This window comes from Podarcis cretensis, assembly GCF_951804945.1.
Source record: "Podarcis cretensis genome assembly, chromosome: 13".
Taxonomy (NCBI): Eukaryota; Metazoa; Chordata; class Lepidosauria; order Squamata; family Lacertidae; genus Podarcis; species Podarcis cretensis.
In genome coordinates this window covers 13319968-13337939 of record NC_137182.1, presented here as the reverse complement: position 1 = coordinate 13337939, position 17972 = coordinate 13319968, and the positions used below count along the sequence as shown (strand labels likewise).

Sequence of the window (17972 nt, the reverse complement as noted above, 5' to 3'; positions counted from 1 at the left end):
AAGCATCTGTAAACCAAGGTACCACTGTAGTGTGAAAGATTATGAGTCATGGGCAGTGTTTTTATTCTAGAAAAAAAGAGATGCCGGTTCTCACCATTAAGTTGTTACAGTAAGTGCCACATTTTTAACCAGTGCTTTTCTTTTAGGGGAAAAAAAAATATGTCGGTACTGTGTACCATTGAGTACCCCAGAAAGAAAGGAAAAACACTGGTCATGGGATGGATAGAGAGTTTGCAAACAAAAAATTGCTCAGCTTATTTTTCTGGCTGATGTTTTAATGCCGTTAATATCGTTGAATAGATTATATAATTGTGATGTTTAGCTTATTTTTTGCTTAAAGGTTGTAATTGTTTCACTGAGGATTTGTTAATTACTCTATATGGTTTATGATGCATATTATTATTAATTATTATTTACTGAATTTATATACCGCCCTATACCCGGAGATCACAGTATATAAAATGAAAATAAAAGCAAAAGCTCAGTAATATCCCCTACAAAAGAGCCGCATTTTAAAAGTGTATGGGATGTTGATCAGGTCAACCAAAGGCCTGGTTGATGATGAAAGAGGCTGGCAGAAATGACCGGCAGAATCCGCGACCAAGAGAAAGAGACTGTGGAAGAAGACTGGAAGAAGTTTAGAATATATCTTAAGAGCTACTATAAAATTGAGGAGTGCTAAAATGCTAAGGGAGAGGAAGACGTAGAATTACAGCGGTAAATTTTGTTTGATTTAGGGTGAAATTGAAAGGGAGAATGAATTTATATTTAATTGGCTAAAAGGGTTGTTGAATAATTGTTAAAAATAAAAGGATTCAAAAAGGGGAAGGTATGGGGAAGTCCGAGAAAAGAGGCTTATGGAAATAAGGTTAAGAAATTATGATTTTATGTGTTTGTTTCTATGTTGTTTTTGTTGTGTTTGTTAAAAATTGGAAAATTAATAAAAAAAATTATTTAAAAAAAAAAAAGATGATGAAAGAGGCTCCGCACAGCACCAGGGCAGGTGCGAGGTCCCTCGCGCGCCCGGCCCTCCCAGCCGCGCTCGTGCGGCCCTCGGCCGCTTCCGGCCGCTCCCCAGTGAGGCTGCGCGCTGGCGCTGGCATGCCGAATGGCTGAGGCGCCTGGCGCTGCTGCTGCTGCTGCTGCTGCTCCTTCTTCCCGCGACGGCAGACGGGCAGCTCCGAGCCGGGCGGGGGAAAGCGGACCCACTCCCTGCTGCTGCTGCTGCTGCTGCTGTCACCGGAGCCGCTCAGCGCCATGGTCTCCTGGATTATCTCCAGGCTAGTGGTGTGAGTAGCCCGCGCGGGGGTGCCCTGCGCTTTTGGGGACACCCCCAGCCTTTTTGCAAGCGTGGTGGGCCATAGGATTGCATGGGGTTGTGGGTCTCCGTCTCTGTCTCCCGTGCGCAACGCAGCTTTCCACCCAACGCGCCCCGGGCTAAGAATATCTTCTGCCCATCTAATTATAGCCTTTCCTTCACAGGCTGCCGCCGGTGCTTGGGGTTCCCCCCCCCCCTTTTCTTTCTTGCGCTCAGCAGCAGGAGATCGGCGTGGGTTTGGGTTGTTGTTGTTTTTTTTTTTAATACAGCAAAGGGAAGATGTGCATTTTTGGGTTGCTTTTTAAAAAACACCCCGCAAAATCCTATATTGGCTTGGCGCTCCCTGGTAGGGGTAAAGTCAGGACGGATGCACGCGAAAGCGGGGTTGCTTTTTGCAGCGTTTCCCCTCTGCAAATAGGGACAAAAATCGAATATTGGGAAGGGCGGCAGGGAAATTGACGCTTTGTTGCTGGCAATACCTATTTCTGTGGGGTGGGGGCTCGCTAGAGGGCGCTGTCTGGAGCCATCCCATGGGAGGTGGGAGCAGAGAGAGAGGGGTCCTAATTTATTTTTTGGTTAAGCGCTGTTTACCTTACAGGATTAAAATGGGTGGGGGGAACCATCTGTGGGGCTCCCCTCTCTTTGAAACCAAAACAAAAGAGAAACCCATAGCTTTTCTGGAAAAGCCTTTCTGGAAAAGTGGTGGATTCTCCTGCTTCAACATAGGCGTCGATGGTGATCTTCACATGTCATGGGGTGTCCAGGCATGCCGTACAGGAATCCCTGGGAAATTCTCCCCAGGAAGCAAACAATGGAGTCTGTTTCCATGACCATTTGCATCCAGAAAGGGAAGGGAGTCGGCCTACAACATGTGCCCGCAACATGAAGCTGGTTATTCTCATAGATGCTGCTTTTGTGAAAGCTTGCCAAAGTTAGGAGAGCAACAGAATGAACCCGAATGTGGATTTTCCTTGGGCTTCCTCTTCTAGGATGCTGAAGGCAATTTGTTGTTGGAGGCCCAGCGACACCTTTGTCTGGAGAGATGTGCTAGGATAACGCCCAGTTCATCCACCTGGCTTCTGTCTCTGCCCACTAGTCTGAAAGATGGGAAGAGGGTGGGATTGATTTTTGAGTTTCCTCTCTGTGACAATCAAGAGCCTTTTGATGGCGGATCATGGCAAAGGTTGTAAGAACAGAAACCGGCAAGTTATATGACCCTGATCAATCTGCAGCTGTCATTTTCTGTGGTTGAGCTTGTACTTTGCTAGGGTGGACCATGTTAAATATCAGATGGGTATTTTGCAAACAAGATAAGTCTTTTGCTGATCTTTTTTAAAAATAAGATGGCACTTTTAAGGTTTTGTTCTGCAAAGCTGTGTTCTCTCTTTCTCTCTCCACATAATTTACATAGTATTTCCAAGTGTGTGATTGACATAGTATTTCTAAGCTCGTGTTTAAAGATGCTGTTCCACTCTTCTGTGTTTTTGGCATAATTTTGAATATAGTCTCTCATCTGACTTTTAAACTCAGACTCATTTTTAAACGTCTAGTATTAATCTGTTTACAGTATTTGCCTCCTCCCATCTTGTGAAGCTTTGTTGAAATAGTGTCGATTGGTGTGTAGTTCTGGGAAACAAAGGCAGCCCAAGGAACGGCCGTATTATGAGTGAGGTCATACATCACACAGTTTGAAAGGCGTTGGGTGGGGTGAGGAAGAGAACAGCATCAATGCACCTACAGATCTTTGTTGCACATGGTCCGCAAGCAGAAAAAGCGACATCAGGACTTGAAGGAATAAAACACAAAGTTGCTTGATGGTGCAGAATAGCCCTAATTAAATACTACATAGAGCAGGGGTCAGCAAACTTTTTCAGTAGGGGGCCGGTCCACTGTCCCTCAGACCTTGTGGGGGGGGCGGACTATAATTGGGGGGGGAATGAATGAATTCCTATGCCCCACAAATAACCCAGAGATGCATTTTAAATAAAAGGATACATTCTACTCATGTAAAAACACGCTGATTCCCAGACCGTCTGTGGGCCGGATTGAGAAGGCGATTGGGCCGGATCTGGCCCCTGGGCCTTAGTTTGCCTACCCATGACATAGAGGAAACAATTTCTTACAGAAAAAATCACCCCTAGATTCCCTTTCTGAATGTGCTAGTTTGTGTGTTAATGGGGTGTGAAGGCAGTCTTCAGGTCATGCAAATTTGGGTTAGGGTTTAAATGGAATTGTTCCAAAATATAAGCATTTGATCGAAGTAGCCTCCAAAGCCTACTCCCCATTACCCCACTGCAATGAACATATGGCTAATTCAGAGCATGGCCATTTGAAGCAAATGTGGAAAGTTGCAAGGGAGGAATGCACAAGAATGCTAAAAGTTTAAAGTGCTGGTTGAGTCCCAGCCAGGGTCTGTTGGCTCTGAAGTTGGGAATATTCTTAAAGCGGCAGTTGGGAGAAATGCAAAAATCAAAGGAAACTGTAGAATTATAGAATTGTAGACCTGAGGGTCATCTCGTCCAATCCCCCTGTAATGCAGGAATCTCAGCTAAAGCATATCTGAGTTGCCCCACTAGAAAAAAAAAAACTCTTAAACAGACAATCAGCATAACTAGCATCAGAGAACAGGCATCTACCATTTCTGGTTGTCAGGAGTCCAGGTTCCCAGCTTGATAACACAGTAAGTGTAGGTGATTAAAAAGGAGGATTTATTGCAAAAACAAACAGATAGCTCCGGACGGCTCTAACAAAGCCTCCGCCATCATCACTCAAGATGACCCTTCTGAAGATTTCTTCTGGTGTTGACAGAAGATACTGAACTTATGACTCTTATGTCTCTTGTTTTGCTTCCTGTCTAGTAGCCCTCCCATTTGCCAACTCTTTGGACTTATTGGTTTAGCTCCAATCTCTTCCTGTTCTGAACATGCTATCTGTGTGTTTGTTCGCGCCTGTTTGAGCTTCCGGCAAGCTTTGACCGTATTCTACTCTGCTCTCAGCTACTGCCTTATTAGCCTGCCCTTCAAGGTCAGGAAGAGCCGAAGTCTGCAGCTGCCGGCTCTCCCCTGCCTGTCTAACACCTAAGCCTCTCTGTTCTTGGCTGCCTTTTGCAGTTGGCTGCAAACCTTTGCTAGGAGCTGGCTCATTCCTGACACTGATTGACCTGGTGATGTAGCCATGGTGGGACCTGGGTAGTCCTGGCCTTTGAGAAACTTGTATTTCAGGTCTATCCCTCTGTTGCTTCTCAATGGCTAAACCTGTGGTCCATATGTTGGCAGACCTGGCATCAGGACAACATCTTCCCACTCATTGCTGAAACCTTCAGCTATTTCCCAGGCTCCCTTCGCCTTCTCCATCCCTTAATTCATTGGACTGCTGCTACAGTCAGCTTCACAGCTCTGTCTCCACTGCATTTCCCATAAAAACAAAACCCCAAAGTGCCATGTTAATAATGCCATACTACGCTTCAGGACTGGCATACACTGTTTCCTCCCCATCTTCAGCAAAAGCAACACTGGGTTACTTTTCTGGGCTGGCGTAACACATACCCTCTCAGCCACTGTCCTGTTCTCTGCGAAATGGGTATAGTAGCAGTGGACGTTTATCTGCATTGGCATTAACAGAGTAATTTGTAAAATGTTTATCAAGACAAAAGGAAATCACATTTTTAGGGGGTTGGAAATAAGGCCTTAGCTAGAAAGAACACGAGTTCCTGACTTTGCTGCTACTTTTTTGTTTGGAGTGGACACACTGCTTCCCTGTCATAGCTACAATAAAACCCTAGATATTTGACTTGTTTTCTATGGAGCAGCTATCACTTCTTTAGTAGGGAAGACCAGCAGAATACAGTGGTACCTTGGTTTACAAACTTAATCCATTCTGGATGTCAGTTCTTAAACCAAAACCGTTCTTAAACCGAGGTGCGCTTTCCCTAATGAGGCCTTCCGCTGCCGTTGCCCTTCCACCGTTCGGATTCCGTTCTTAGACCGAGGTAAAGTTCTCAAACCAAGACACTATTTCCAGTTTTGCGGAGTTTGTAAACCAAATCGTTCATAAACAGGACTGTTCTTAAACTGAGGTACCAATGTATGCTTAAAAGCAAAGCAAGGGTCTATATTGGGCTTTCCTCTTCAGCCTTCCCTAATTGGCTAGATCTGCTTTCCTAAATCTTAGTCATTGCTATGGCTTCATTCATTGGCTAAAAACACTGAAAGGTGGAAGCAGGCTGGTTTCTTGCAAAATAAACGAGGGGGGAAAGTGCCTGGACATTTTGCCTCAGATCTCAGGTTATACAAATGCTAAAAGCTTAGCTATTTTTTTAAATTAAAAAATGGGAATCTGGGGAATCACAGTTCATCTGATGGAGCAGAGCGACTGTGTCCCCCCCCCCCCCATGGACATTCACAATGGCCACAGAATCCCCAGGTACTGTAACTGGAAGGAACAGGAATTTGGCAACGCCGGATGGACACAAAGCTGAACTCCTACATTGGGAGCTAGGAGCAACAATGGCCAACGTCAGACAAACTGGAAGTATTGTTGTTATTATTATTTATTAAATAATAAATTATAATAAACAAATAATAAACAAATAATAAATAATAACCTTGGGTTACATACGCTTCAGGTTACATACGCTTCAGGTTACAGACTCTGCTAACCCAGAAATAGTACCTCGGGTTAAGAACTTTGCTTCAGGATGAGAACAGAAATCACGCGGTGGCAGCGGGATGCCCCATTAGCTAAAGTGGTACTTCAAGTTAAGAACAGTTTCAGGTTAAGAACAGACCTCCGGAACGAATTAAGTACTTAACCCAAGGTACCACTGTAATAAGAATAAGAATAAGAATAAGAATATTTATACCCCGCCCTCCCTGGCCACCCTTCATTTGAGGATCACAGAGCAGTTTACAATACAAAAACGCAAAAATGCATAGCATAGTAACAAACAAAAACAATATTACACCCCCACCCACGGTAGGAGAGTTGTTATGAGCCCTGATCTTTGGCTCTGGGCACCATATTGCCTGTCTATTGCTAACTGTCTGTCTATTGCTAACAGAACAGCTGAACTTGCTGCAATGTGTATTGCCAGGGAGCCCTCCAGCCATCATCTGAATTTGTGAACAGGCCTCATCCTGTCTCGATGAGTAGAAGAAGCAAATTTTGGACAAATTTGAATCACGGGCCATATAAATCCTTTAAATATCTAGCAGCAGCCCTGGGCCAAAGTAGGAAGTTCTGAAGGGAGGAAAGACCATTTATGCCACCCACCAGTTGATTTTGGGAGCGTCTTGTCCAGCCTCCCTCAACCTGGTATCCTCCAGATGGTTTGGTCATTGGCCAGGCTGTCTGGGGCTGAAGGGCAGCCGGTGAGGGAAGGCTGATGTAGCCCCATTCAACCTACCCCATTCAACCTATCCAGACCCTTGGGGGGGGGCTTTACATGTTTTAGGAGTGAGGCTGTATGTGGCCAACCTATCCGAGTTAGTGGGCACACTTGGAATTTTCATTATGGTTGCCATTAATTTGATTTGAACTGATTTTATAATGAATTGATTTTAGAATGCTGTATTATTTTACTGTTGTTAGCCAGCTTTGGCTGGGGAGGGCGGGATATAAATAAATTATTATTATTATTATTATTATTATTTTATTAAGTGGCGTGGGCGCCGGTCACAAAATGGCTGCTATGGAAGTGTGGCGTCACACAAAATGGCTGCCTCATCTACAAGCAGACAAGAGACAGCCGCATATTCTCAGAAAAGGGGCAAAAAGGCACCTATTGCTGCCCTTACTCAGAGAGAGATACTCTTTTTTCAGAACAGAAGAAAGGGAGGAGGGTCCAGTCCTGGAATCCAATGTCATGTGAACCTGTTTAAGGGAATGTGTCAATGCGAGGCAGTGTCAACCATTGCAAATGGCGGCTTTTTGAGGGGAAGTTCATTGAGACTACTTGCAGGTGTCATAGGAGGTTGTTGTTGTTTAGTCGTGTCCGACTCTTCGTGACCCCATGGACCAGAGCACGCCAGGCACTCCTGTCTTCCACTGCCTCCCGCAGTTTGGTCAAACTCATGCTGGTAGCTTTGAGAACACTATCCAACCATCTCGTCCTCTTTTGTCCCCTTCTCCTTGTGCCATCCATCTTTCCCAACATCAGGGACTTTTCCAGGGGGTCTTCTCTTCTCATGAGGTGGCCAAAGTATTGGAGCCTCAGCTTCACGATCTGTCCTTCCAGTGAGCACTCAGGGCTGATTTCCTTAAGAATGGATTGGTTTGATCTTCTTGCAGTCCATGGGACTCTCAAGAGTCTCCTCCAGCACCATAATTCAAAAGCATCAATTCTTTGGCGATCAGCCTTCTTTATGGTCCAGCTCTCCCTTCCATACATCACTACTGGGAAAACCATAGCTTTAACTATATGGACCTTTGTTGGCAAGGTGATGTCTCTGCTTTTTAAGATGCTGTCTAGGTTTGTCATTGCTTTTCTCCCAAAAAGCAGGCGTCTTTTAATTTCGTGGAGGTACATAGGAGGTACTGGTGAGTATACTGGGGCCCCCAGACACCATATTGGCAACCTCTGCTCTGTGTTCACTGGGAAGAATGATGGTCTCCTAACAGGAGCCTCCTTTAATGCGATGAAATGCGCTCACAGAGGCTGTGTGATGTGCACCATAGTGAGCCCCTCCCCACACCGATTTTCCATTAGTTCCAGCACAATCATTTTTGCACTTAATCACGTTCCTCTATATCTGCTTTCTGCAAATGAAAGCTAGCTTTTCAAATCTGTATCCTTGTCTGGGTTCCGCTGCATCGTTGGTCTATTCAAATATTGTGGAGACGCCGTAAGGAAATGTAGGGCAATCTGAGCCCCGTTCAGTTAAACTGCCTCTGTCTTTCTTTGTGTGATTTAATTTTTAATGTGTTCCATGTGTGCTGAGCTCTGGTCTTAACCTACACGGATTTCTGGTCTCTTCCATCCTGTAGCTGCACCCTTAATAAAACAGATCAGCTGACTGATGAACGAGAAACTGATTTCGGAACTATGGCTAAAAAATTATGTTTGCTTTGTTGGAAGTCTTTGTTCTATCTTTCTGAGGACTGCAGATTGCTTGTGGAGCTTATGGCAATTGCTATCCTTTTCACTGAGCGATGGATTACGTTAGGTTTCCCTGAAGCATCTTTAGATTGGAAGTTGATAAGACAAGGCAGTCCCCATCATGCCATATTATGTTGACACAGCACATTCCAGCACCACGTAATAGTAAATTTAATCAAACCTACCCTCTTATGTCAAGCTGCTGTAGATAATTTCACTCGCAGCAGTTCCATTGCTTTTAATTCTAACAGATTATGTTCATTACATTACTATCCTAGTATAGATGTTAAAGGGGACGCAGGTGGCGCTGTGGGTTAAAGCCTCAGCGCCTAGGGCTTGCCGATCGAAAGGTCGGCGGTTCGAATCCCTGCGGCGGGGTGCGCTCCCGCTGCTCGGTCCCAGCGCCTGCCAACCTAGCAGTTCGAAAGCACCTCCGGGTGCAAGTAGATAAATAGGGACCGCTTACCAGCGGGAAGGTAAACGGCGTTTCCGTGTGCGGCTCTGGCTCTGGTTCTGGCTCTGGCCAGAGCAGCGATGTCACGCTGGCCACGTGACCCGAAGTGTCTCCGGACAGCGCTGGCCCCTGGCCTCTTAAGTGAGATGGGCGCACAACCCCAGAGTCTGTCAAGACTGGCCCGTACGGGCAGGGGTACCTTTACCTTTACCTTATAGATGTTAAAAGGATACAAATTTCTTCCATTTCAACCAAAGGCTTTGATTGATCTTGGATCTGAGTTTTCATATCATTCGAGAACCAGATGATAGGAACTAGGAAGGGTAGGGGTATCATCTTTTGTCCCTTTTGGGAATTTCCTCATTCTTCATACACGCTTGTCAAAATCCTAGTCTTTTGTTAATTTAATTGCTCAGTGATGGATGGGAGGACCAGAAGGTGGAAGGAGAAAGGGGTGGCGCTTTCCTTTGTATTCTCAGCTTTGCTGCACGCTCAACAAACTTCTCCTGCCTGTTTCCCTCCCCAACTCAACAGCTGCATCAATGATGGGAATGGGTTGGGGCAAAGACACCTCCTTGTTTGGGGGAAGTGAAATACCTGAAACATTTGCCCTCACAACGTTGGCATTGTGTTCAGGAAGGACTGACTGTCTGACCTTCCAGTTGAACTATTGGAAATGCTGTGGTTCCTTATTCTCCCAAACCCAGGATAGGGTTGGGACTAAAGGTAAAGGGACCCCTGACCATTAGGTCCAGTCGTGGCCGACTCTGGGGTTGTGGCGCTCATCTCGCTTTATTGGCCGAGGGAGCCGGCGTACAGCTTCCGGGTCATGTGGCCAGCATGACTAAGCCGTTCTGGCGAACCAGAACAGTGCACAGAAACGCCGTTTATCTTCCCGCCAGAGCGGTACCTATTTATCTACTTGCACTTTGACATGCTTTCGAACTGCTAGGTTGGCAGGAGCAGGGACTGAGCAACGGGAGCTCACCCCGTCACGGGGATGCAAACCGCCAACCTTCTGATTGGCAAGCCCAAGAGGCTCAGTGGTTTAACCCACAGCGCCACCCGCATCCCATGGGTCGGGACTAATGCGTCTCACATAAATGTCTTCCTTGCCAACGAAGATCATGGAACGGAAGTATATTAAATTGGGAACAGGCCGTAGCTTCGTGGTAGAGCCCATGATTTACATGCAGAAGCTTCTAGGTTAAACCCCTGGCTTCTCCAGCTAGGAAAAGGAATATTCCCTGCCTGAAACCGTGGGATGGCCGCTGCCAGTCAGTTGACAGTACTGAGCCAGGTAGGCCAACAGTATAAGCCTGTTTTCCATCTCTTTGTAGGTTTCGCTTTCATGCAATGACTTCAAAAGCCCCGAGGGTGACAGAGCAAAAATGTTGATGGGGATGGTTTGTGTGTCTATGTATTATTTATTTATAATCTAGTTAATTTGATGGACAGGGGAGAGGGGAAGAAGGGATGGGACCACCCACCATTTACGCAGCTCCATACCCATCTGCTCTGGTCGGACCATCTGTATCCCCCGCCATCGCTCCTGTCCTTGCTGCCATCCATCACTGAAGTCATCGCTGTGGCTGGAGCAAGGGAATGCTGGGAATTAGCTTTATAAATATTGCATAGCCTGAGCTCTGTAGCACTATATAGCTTTCTGAGGAAGGTTTCAGGAGAGTGTGCCTCTTCACCCCTCCTGAAATCCTTTTGCTCCTCTTCCCTTCCCCCCGGTAATAAAGTGCTCACATTTGGATCCGACTGTCAGCTGCAAGCCAGAATCCTTCAGTGTTATGTAGCACAATTGGAGTTTGTGCTGTTGGTTCAGGAGGGTAGGAAGGAAAAGAAGGTCTCCCCTGCTCTTTTGGAAAACCAAATGCCCTGCAAATCCACATCAGGGCAAAGTGTTTTGGTTGGCCAAGTGATGGTAGCTCCCTAATGTAGATTTCTTAAAAATTATTTTGGGCCAACCTTTTCTTTTTGTGTCACTGTTCCCAGGAAAGGAGGAGTACCTTCACCCATTATCAACTTTTCCTCACTTGGAGATTATTTTCAGAAAACCTGCGCCTGTACTTGCCCATGAGACCTAATTACTGTATTTTTCGCTCTATAGGACACACCGGACCATAGGAGGGGGAGAACAGGGGGAAAAAAATTCTCCCCCTCTCTGCTCAGCGCCCCTTCAGTGAAGCAGCAGGAGAAACGGAGCCCCTTCCATTTCTCCTCCCGCTTTGCTGAAGGGGCGCTGCGCAGAGAGGTAAAACTGTGCAGCACCTTTCCAGCGAAGCGAAGCCTGGAGAGCAAGAGGGATTGGTGTGCACCGACCCCTCTCGTTCTCCAGGCTTCAGGCGGCTTCAGCGAAAGCAACGCGAAGCCTCCGGAGCATGGGGGGAGCTCTCCTTCTGCGCTTTGGAGGCTTCGTGTTGCTATCGCTGAAGCCAAGGAGCCTGCATTCGCTCCATAAGACGCACACACATTTCCCCTTAATTTTTGAAGGGGGGGAAGTGCATCTTATAGAGCGAAAAATACGGTTTGGGTACCTTTTCAGTGGTAGCCCCATGCCTGAGGAAGTCAGTTCCCAAAAGAGGTTCTTCTGACCTCTTGTTACAAGCCTGTAAAATTGGTTTTTTAAAATTATGCCTTCTGTTGGGATTTACAGATCTTGAGAAATTCCTGAATGTTCTGGGGCATCTCCTCTTAGGAAGTGCAAATGATGTTGTTGAGGATCTTGTCTCGTTACAAAACGGTGAGATGCAGAGGGTTCTTGATCAGTCCTGAGTGCCCTCTCTGATGCCAAGGGGGCCTGCAATCCAAATTGTGTCCAAGGGAACTGTGGGTGTTGAAACAGGTTGTGTGACTGCCAAGAGTGCCAGTGGTATAGATCTCACTCCATGGCTGACTGAGCATTGGTTAGAGGCCATAATTGCGCCTAACATACGGTAATAAGGGCAGTGAAGAAGTCCTCCTTTGCCAACTCCACTGAGGCCAAGTATTGGTCCAACATAACTTTTGTAGTTTGTCCAGAAATTGGTCTCACCGGCTGGTAGGAGGTGAGTTGAGGCCTGCTGTCATTGCCTGGTCCACCATTTTAAGGATAGGGTTGCTCCGCTCTATGGTGATTTAGATATTATTGTGACCGTCCCAGCTGTAGTTCCAATTCTGCATCTCACCTGACAGAAAGAAATATTACCCTTCCATGATGTGGATAATGAGAGCATCCGTTTTTGTCTTCTCTTTACCTTTGAATAGAATTTCAGCTGTGCAATTGACATTTATATGCTGACTGAGAAGCTTTATTTTGTGTGTGTGTGTGTCACCCTAAGAAATCTCACCCAAAGTACCATCTGTAGGGAGAACATAAGGCTCAGCAATGATCTCTGTGTTCTGAGAGAGCCATGGGTTAGATTTTTTTTTTTAAGTGGCTATTGTGTAGGCGAGGAAGAAGCAGGGTTGTTTTAAAAACACAGCTATGTTTCCTAAGTTTTCATTCATCCCCATGGAAAAATTTTTTGTACACAACCGTGGCCACGAGCGTGCTTATTGCGACAAATTGGAAAAATGACAAACTACCTACCAGAGTTGAATAGTTATCCAAATTGACAGAGTATGCGGAATTAGCCTCTCTTTCGGAAAGAATCAGAGACAAGCCCAGACAGGAGTTCATTCTAGATTTTCAAAAATTATTTGAAAAGCAGTTGTAATCTAAACACGTTAGTTGCCTTTCAATGATTTCTGTAAACAATATATATGATGTAATATGATATCGAAATAGAAAAGAGAATTTTTACAAAATAGTCATGATAAATTAAAGCAAGATGTTTAATATAAAGGAAAATATGGAGAGGTTGGGAAGTCACAGGTTTGTGTAGAAAGCACATAGTTGAAACTGTATATATTTTTTGTGATATCTTTATTGGACTGACTGAAATGAAGATGATTATGTGTGGAAAATGAATAATAAAGCATTTAATATTTTTTTTAAAAAGTTTTCTTTCAGAAAAATAAGGAACGTGGGGAGGGGAGAGGTTGCTTTCCATCAGATTAAGCCAACAGGCTTGAGTCGCTAACTGCTGCAACTGAAATAACCAGAATAACTGAGAAATGTATTCTTGGCAGCTCCACAAGTTTTTTTTTAGTGAAGCATTAGAGGGAACATCATAACAATTACTGCCTTCCAATGTTTGTATGAGCTGCCTTCTTCCCAGGTGGCAGATGTCTCTCTGTGCCATGCACAAAACAATATCTGTTGCCTCGGGGTTGTTTTGGGGCTCTGCACCCATCTCCCTAAGAAGCAGATCCTAGTCCATGTGCAAGATTGTGCATGCTAGATTTTATTCACTAAAACATTCCCTTTTGCCAATGAAGCAGAAGAACTGTCTGTTACTTTACTTTTTTGCAGTGCAAGGCCCATGCTACCTTGCTCTGAAGTCCTATGCAAATTAAGGCTTACTCCGAAGTAAATGCGCACAGGATTGCAGCTTTAACCTCTCTTCCCCTCCAGAGTGATTACGGTACATTACCGGTACTCTAATTTCAGTGCTGCAGAGATAGCTTAGGAAAGAGATTGAATATTTATGTAAAGGTGACGGAGCTTAATTGATTGCTTATGATCTCATCTTAGTGATGCTGCTTTTTTTAAAAGCGTTACAGGAAACTGCAAGGAAGGAAGAAATTGTCTGTAATTTTCTGCTACCCAGAAAAGCCCTAGAAACACCAGGTAAATGTACATTTTAGCACCAGAGGGGGAGATCTACAATGGTGTCTTTTTGTTTAAGTTCACAAACATTTGTCCTGGGGGTAGCTTTTCTGGTGTTTGCCATTGTTTTTCCTTCAAACTAGTAACACATGATGACTTCCCTTACTGGAAAGGTATAGTGGGGAGCGGTCCGCTTCCTAAAAATGAAATGAAGTGATAAATTATAGCCTTTGTAGAAAGTTCTCAAGATGGTATGAGCATGGTAGGGAAGAGGGTGTTTTTGGACTGCCTGAGAGGGTCAGGAACACTAAATCAGTAGGTACCTGTGACCAGTGTTTTACTCTAAGGTAAATTCCAATATTGCACATAGTCCCAAGGGCAACACTAGAGAGGAGTTGAACAGTCCAATGGTCAAATACAGTACAAGGAGATACAGTGGTACCTTGGTTCTCAAACGCCCTGGTACTCAAACAACTTGGAACCCAAACACTGCAAACCTGAAAGCAAGTGTTCCGGTTTGCGAACCTTTTTCGGAAGCTGAACATGCTCCGTTTTGAATGTTACACTTCCGATTCGAGTGTTACGCTGAGGTCTGTCTGTTTTTTCTATTTATTTTGCATTTTTGTTTTTGCGGCTTTTTTGTTTTGTTTTTGTGACTTTGTGGAACCCAGTTCAGCTACTGACTGATGGTGTGACTACAGTACATTGTTTATTGCTTTCATTTTATGGATCAATGGTCTTGTTAGATAGTAAAATTCATGTTAAATTGCTGTTTTCGGGGTTGTTTTTAAAAGTCTGGAACGGATTAATCCATTTTGCATTGCTTTCTATGGGAAAGCGCGCCTTGGTTTTGGAATGTTTTGGTTTTGGAACAGACTTCCAGAATGGATTAAGTTTGAGAACCAAGGTACCACTGTAAGTTCAAAGTCAAACCGTAAGGCCAGGTTCCCATCTATGAAGAAGATCTAAGACTGGAATCCTAGGGTTATTCTTACATGGAGTAAAATAAACTAGTAATCACTATTGCAGATTACTAGTGTTCCTGAAGAGAACTTGTATGTTCTGTATAGGCTCTTCTTTCCGCATCTTATGACTCTGCTGAAAGCATTTTATACAGAATTGGTAGCAAATTTAATAACTGTGAAATTTAATATCAAAAGGATATAGAAACCAGTTGATGTTTTCACAATTAACCGTTTGTTGAGTAAGTCTTGAGAAGCTCTGCACACGAACAGGATAGCTATGTTATGAAAGCTACAAGTGATGTAAATAAATCTGTTGAGGAAATATGGAAGCAATTTTAAAAGAAGTTTTGCAATAGAATATATGGGGAGTAAAGATATATCTGATACAGATCACAAATTATCAGTGCAAAATTACAAGGCTTTTCAAAAGTGCATTGTCAGTCCTGAGTACATAGCTTCTAGACTTCAGTTTTTCACAGTTATCGTTAGAGGATAACACCCAGACACTCAGAAATGCATTATGAGTGCAGGGGTAAACAAAGCATTTTTTTTTTTTAAGCACATGTTACCACCCTCCAATGTCAACAGTATTCTTAATTTTCCCAGGGGTTGCAAATTCAACAACTTAATTTTGTATCTTGAGAGTGTGTATGTTTCATTTCAATTTTCATGCAATTGTATTGCCTTCTCTTTGCTTTTTGTTTCGGTATGTTGTTGAACTGTATGCTTTCGATTGAATAAGTAAAAAGAAATATCAGCGGCGTAGCGTGGGTTGTCAGCACCCGGGGCAAGGCAAGTAATTTGTGCCCCCTATCCCGGGGCAAGGCAAGTAATTTGCGCCCCTAACCCCATACCTGCCACCGCTGCCAGCTTCTTCTTGCTGCTGCCTGGGCTGGTCAGGTGTGGTTCTCTCCCGTGCTCTGGGCGGCCGCTGCACTGTCCCTCCCCCAGATAGTCCCTCCCTCCCTCTCTCCGCTCCGCTCCGCTCCGCACCGCACCGCAACACACGCCTGGCACCCTCCCCCTCCACAGTGGGCGGCGACCCGGCAGCTCGGATCGGATTCGCACAGCCAGCACTGCAGTGAGAGAGACTGAGTGAGCCAGGTAGGGGCAGAGAGCTGCGAGTGCGAGCACGCCCCCCCAAATGTTGCGCCCGGTGCAGCTGGCCCCCCTGCACCCCCCACGCTACGCCACTGAGAAATATAAAAAAAGAAAAAGAAGAGAGCAGACTGGCAGCCAGGCCAAAGCCGTCTGTGTATATCACGCCTGCACTGCTTTGACCTACTGAGCTGTTAAAACCTCTTGATTTTGCTGCCAACCTTGGATAAGGAAAAGACAGCAGTTGTTAGGCACCTGACAAGCCACATTGCTGCTGTAGGGCTGCATTGACTGAATAACAAGTTGTGCAGGCCTGCTATTGATTAAATGTATTCTGAAGGATACCACACAAAAATGAATGCGGTGGCATATGGCTTCTTTAGCACAAACTAAACTAGGCTCATTGGAAAGTGCTTCAGGTTAAGAACAGTTTCAGGTTAAGAACAGACCTCCGGAACGAATTAAGTATTTAACCCGAGGTACCACTGTACTTGTTTATTTCCTAAGCACAGAGGTCAACAACCTTTTTAAGCAGGAGGCCGGCCCACTGTCCCTCAGACCTTGTGGGGGGGGACCGGACTGTATTCTTTTTTGGGGGAGGGGGATGAACGAATTCTTATGGCCCACAAATAACCCAGAGATGCATTTTAAATAAAAGCACACATTCTACTCGTGTAAGAACACCAGGCAGGCCCCACAAATAACCCAGAGATGCATTTTAAATAAAAGGACACATTCCACTCATGTAAAAACATGCTGATTCCCAGATCTTCTGTGGGCCGGATTTAGAAGGCGATTGGGCTGGATTCGGCCCCTGGGCCTTAGGTTGCCAACCCATGCCTTAGTATCTAGTGGGAGGGCGTTCCACAGGGCGGGCGCCACCACCGAAAAGGCCCTCTGCCTGGTTCCCTGTAACCTCACTTCTCGCAGTGAGGGAACCGTCAGAAGGGAGAGCTGCTGGACTGCCGGGTTTTCCCCCAGTTTGCTTCCAGTTGTGGTCTCTGTTGCTAATGTCTGGAAGCACAGCGAACACAACAACAGCAATAAATGTGGTAGCAACGATAATGCACTCCGAGACATTTTGATCGTGAGATTCATTTTGCTTAAATGTTGGCTCTCTTGAAAGTTATGCCTAGGGTCCTTGGAACAAAAAGCAGAAACTGATGAAGACCCTCGAACCCCATGGTTTCCAGTGTGGGGCAATTTGATTTTTGAGGGGGGGGGGAGTAATTCGAGAATGAGTTATTAACAGTTAATGGCCTTTTAGGCTTCCTCCACGTGAATAAGAGTTCAGTTTTTGAATAATAAGAATTGTATGTCACGGGGGGGGGGGGGGTCAGGATTTTAGAGATGCTTAGGAGGTGGGGCATAGCCAAAAAAGGAAAGGAGTTGCCTGGTTAAAAACAAAGAATGTTTACTAGTCTCCTGAAGACTGAAGATACAGACTTCTGAGGAAGGAGAGCACTTATGGGAAGCTCAACATTATTTGGAAATTCTGTTCACAAAATGCTTTTTTTTTTTAACCCTTCATCTTATTTAACTTTCAGGTTTTCTTTTTTAAAAAAATGCTTTTTATTGAGTTTTCTTTAACATACACAAACAAAATAAATATTCTAAAATTCAACAATCATATGTCTACTTATTTTCTAAACACTCTGTTGTGCACAGACTTCCCTCCCTCCCTTCAACAGGCTTTCATATTGAATTTCCTCTCTTTTTTGCAGGTTCTTAGTAGCATCCTATACACACCACAAAATTAATTTTAATCCTACTACAGTCTTTAAGCTTCTATGGTTATTGCCTATATACTCAACAAATTTACTCCATTTTTGAACTTTGTTTCCTCTTGGTTACGGATCCTGTGGGTCAGTTTTGCTAATTCTACATATTCAGCCATTTTTGTCTGCTACTCCATTAGTGTTGGTATTTCCTGAGTTGTCCATTTTGGGGCTACTAAGATTCTGGCGGCAGTCGTAGCGTACATAAATAGTCTCTGATCTGCTGATTTCATCTCCTATCTCCTAGGAAGGAACTTTCAGGTTTTCTAAATGACTGAAATGCAAATCTTGTTGTCAGGATTCTCTCCTACGTTTTTTTTGTCATATAATTGGATTTATATTCCTATTACGATTTTTACTACGCGTTCTCATTTTGTATTTTTATGTTATGAACCACCCTGTGGTCTTCGGATGAAAGGTAGTATACAGTTTTAATTAATTAATCATAATAATAATAGTAATGAAATAGAGTTGCTGTTTCTTTCAGAGAAAGCTAAACATCATTAATTTATGTGTGACTGTTGCTTTCCTGAAACATTTAAAGGAGGCTGGTTTTTTTTG

At 44.5% G+C, this 17972-nt stretch overlaps 1 protein-coding gene across 3 annotated transcripts in view; it reads left to right on the top strand.

Annotated features, from left to right (window-relative positions):
• Window positions 1–1062: 1062 nt before the first annotated feature.
• REEP1 (receptor accessory protein 1) overlaps window positions 1063–17972 on the top strand; it is a 69136-nt gene continuing 52226 nt past the window's right edge. For 2 of the 3 annotated variants that reach the window (XM_079949969.1, XM_079949968.1), the window contains exon 1: window positions 1063–1289. In XM_079949969.1, the coding sequence (XP_079806095.1) occupies window positions 1258–1289 (32 nt within the window). In that variant the 5' untranslated portion in view covers window positions 1063–1257. The remainder of the gene's footprint in view (window positions 1290–17972) is intronic. The other variant, XM_079949970.1, reaches the window with a different exon arrangement.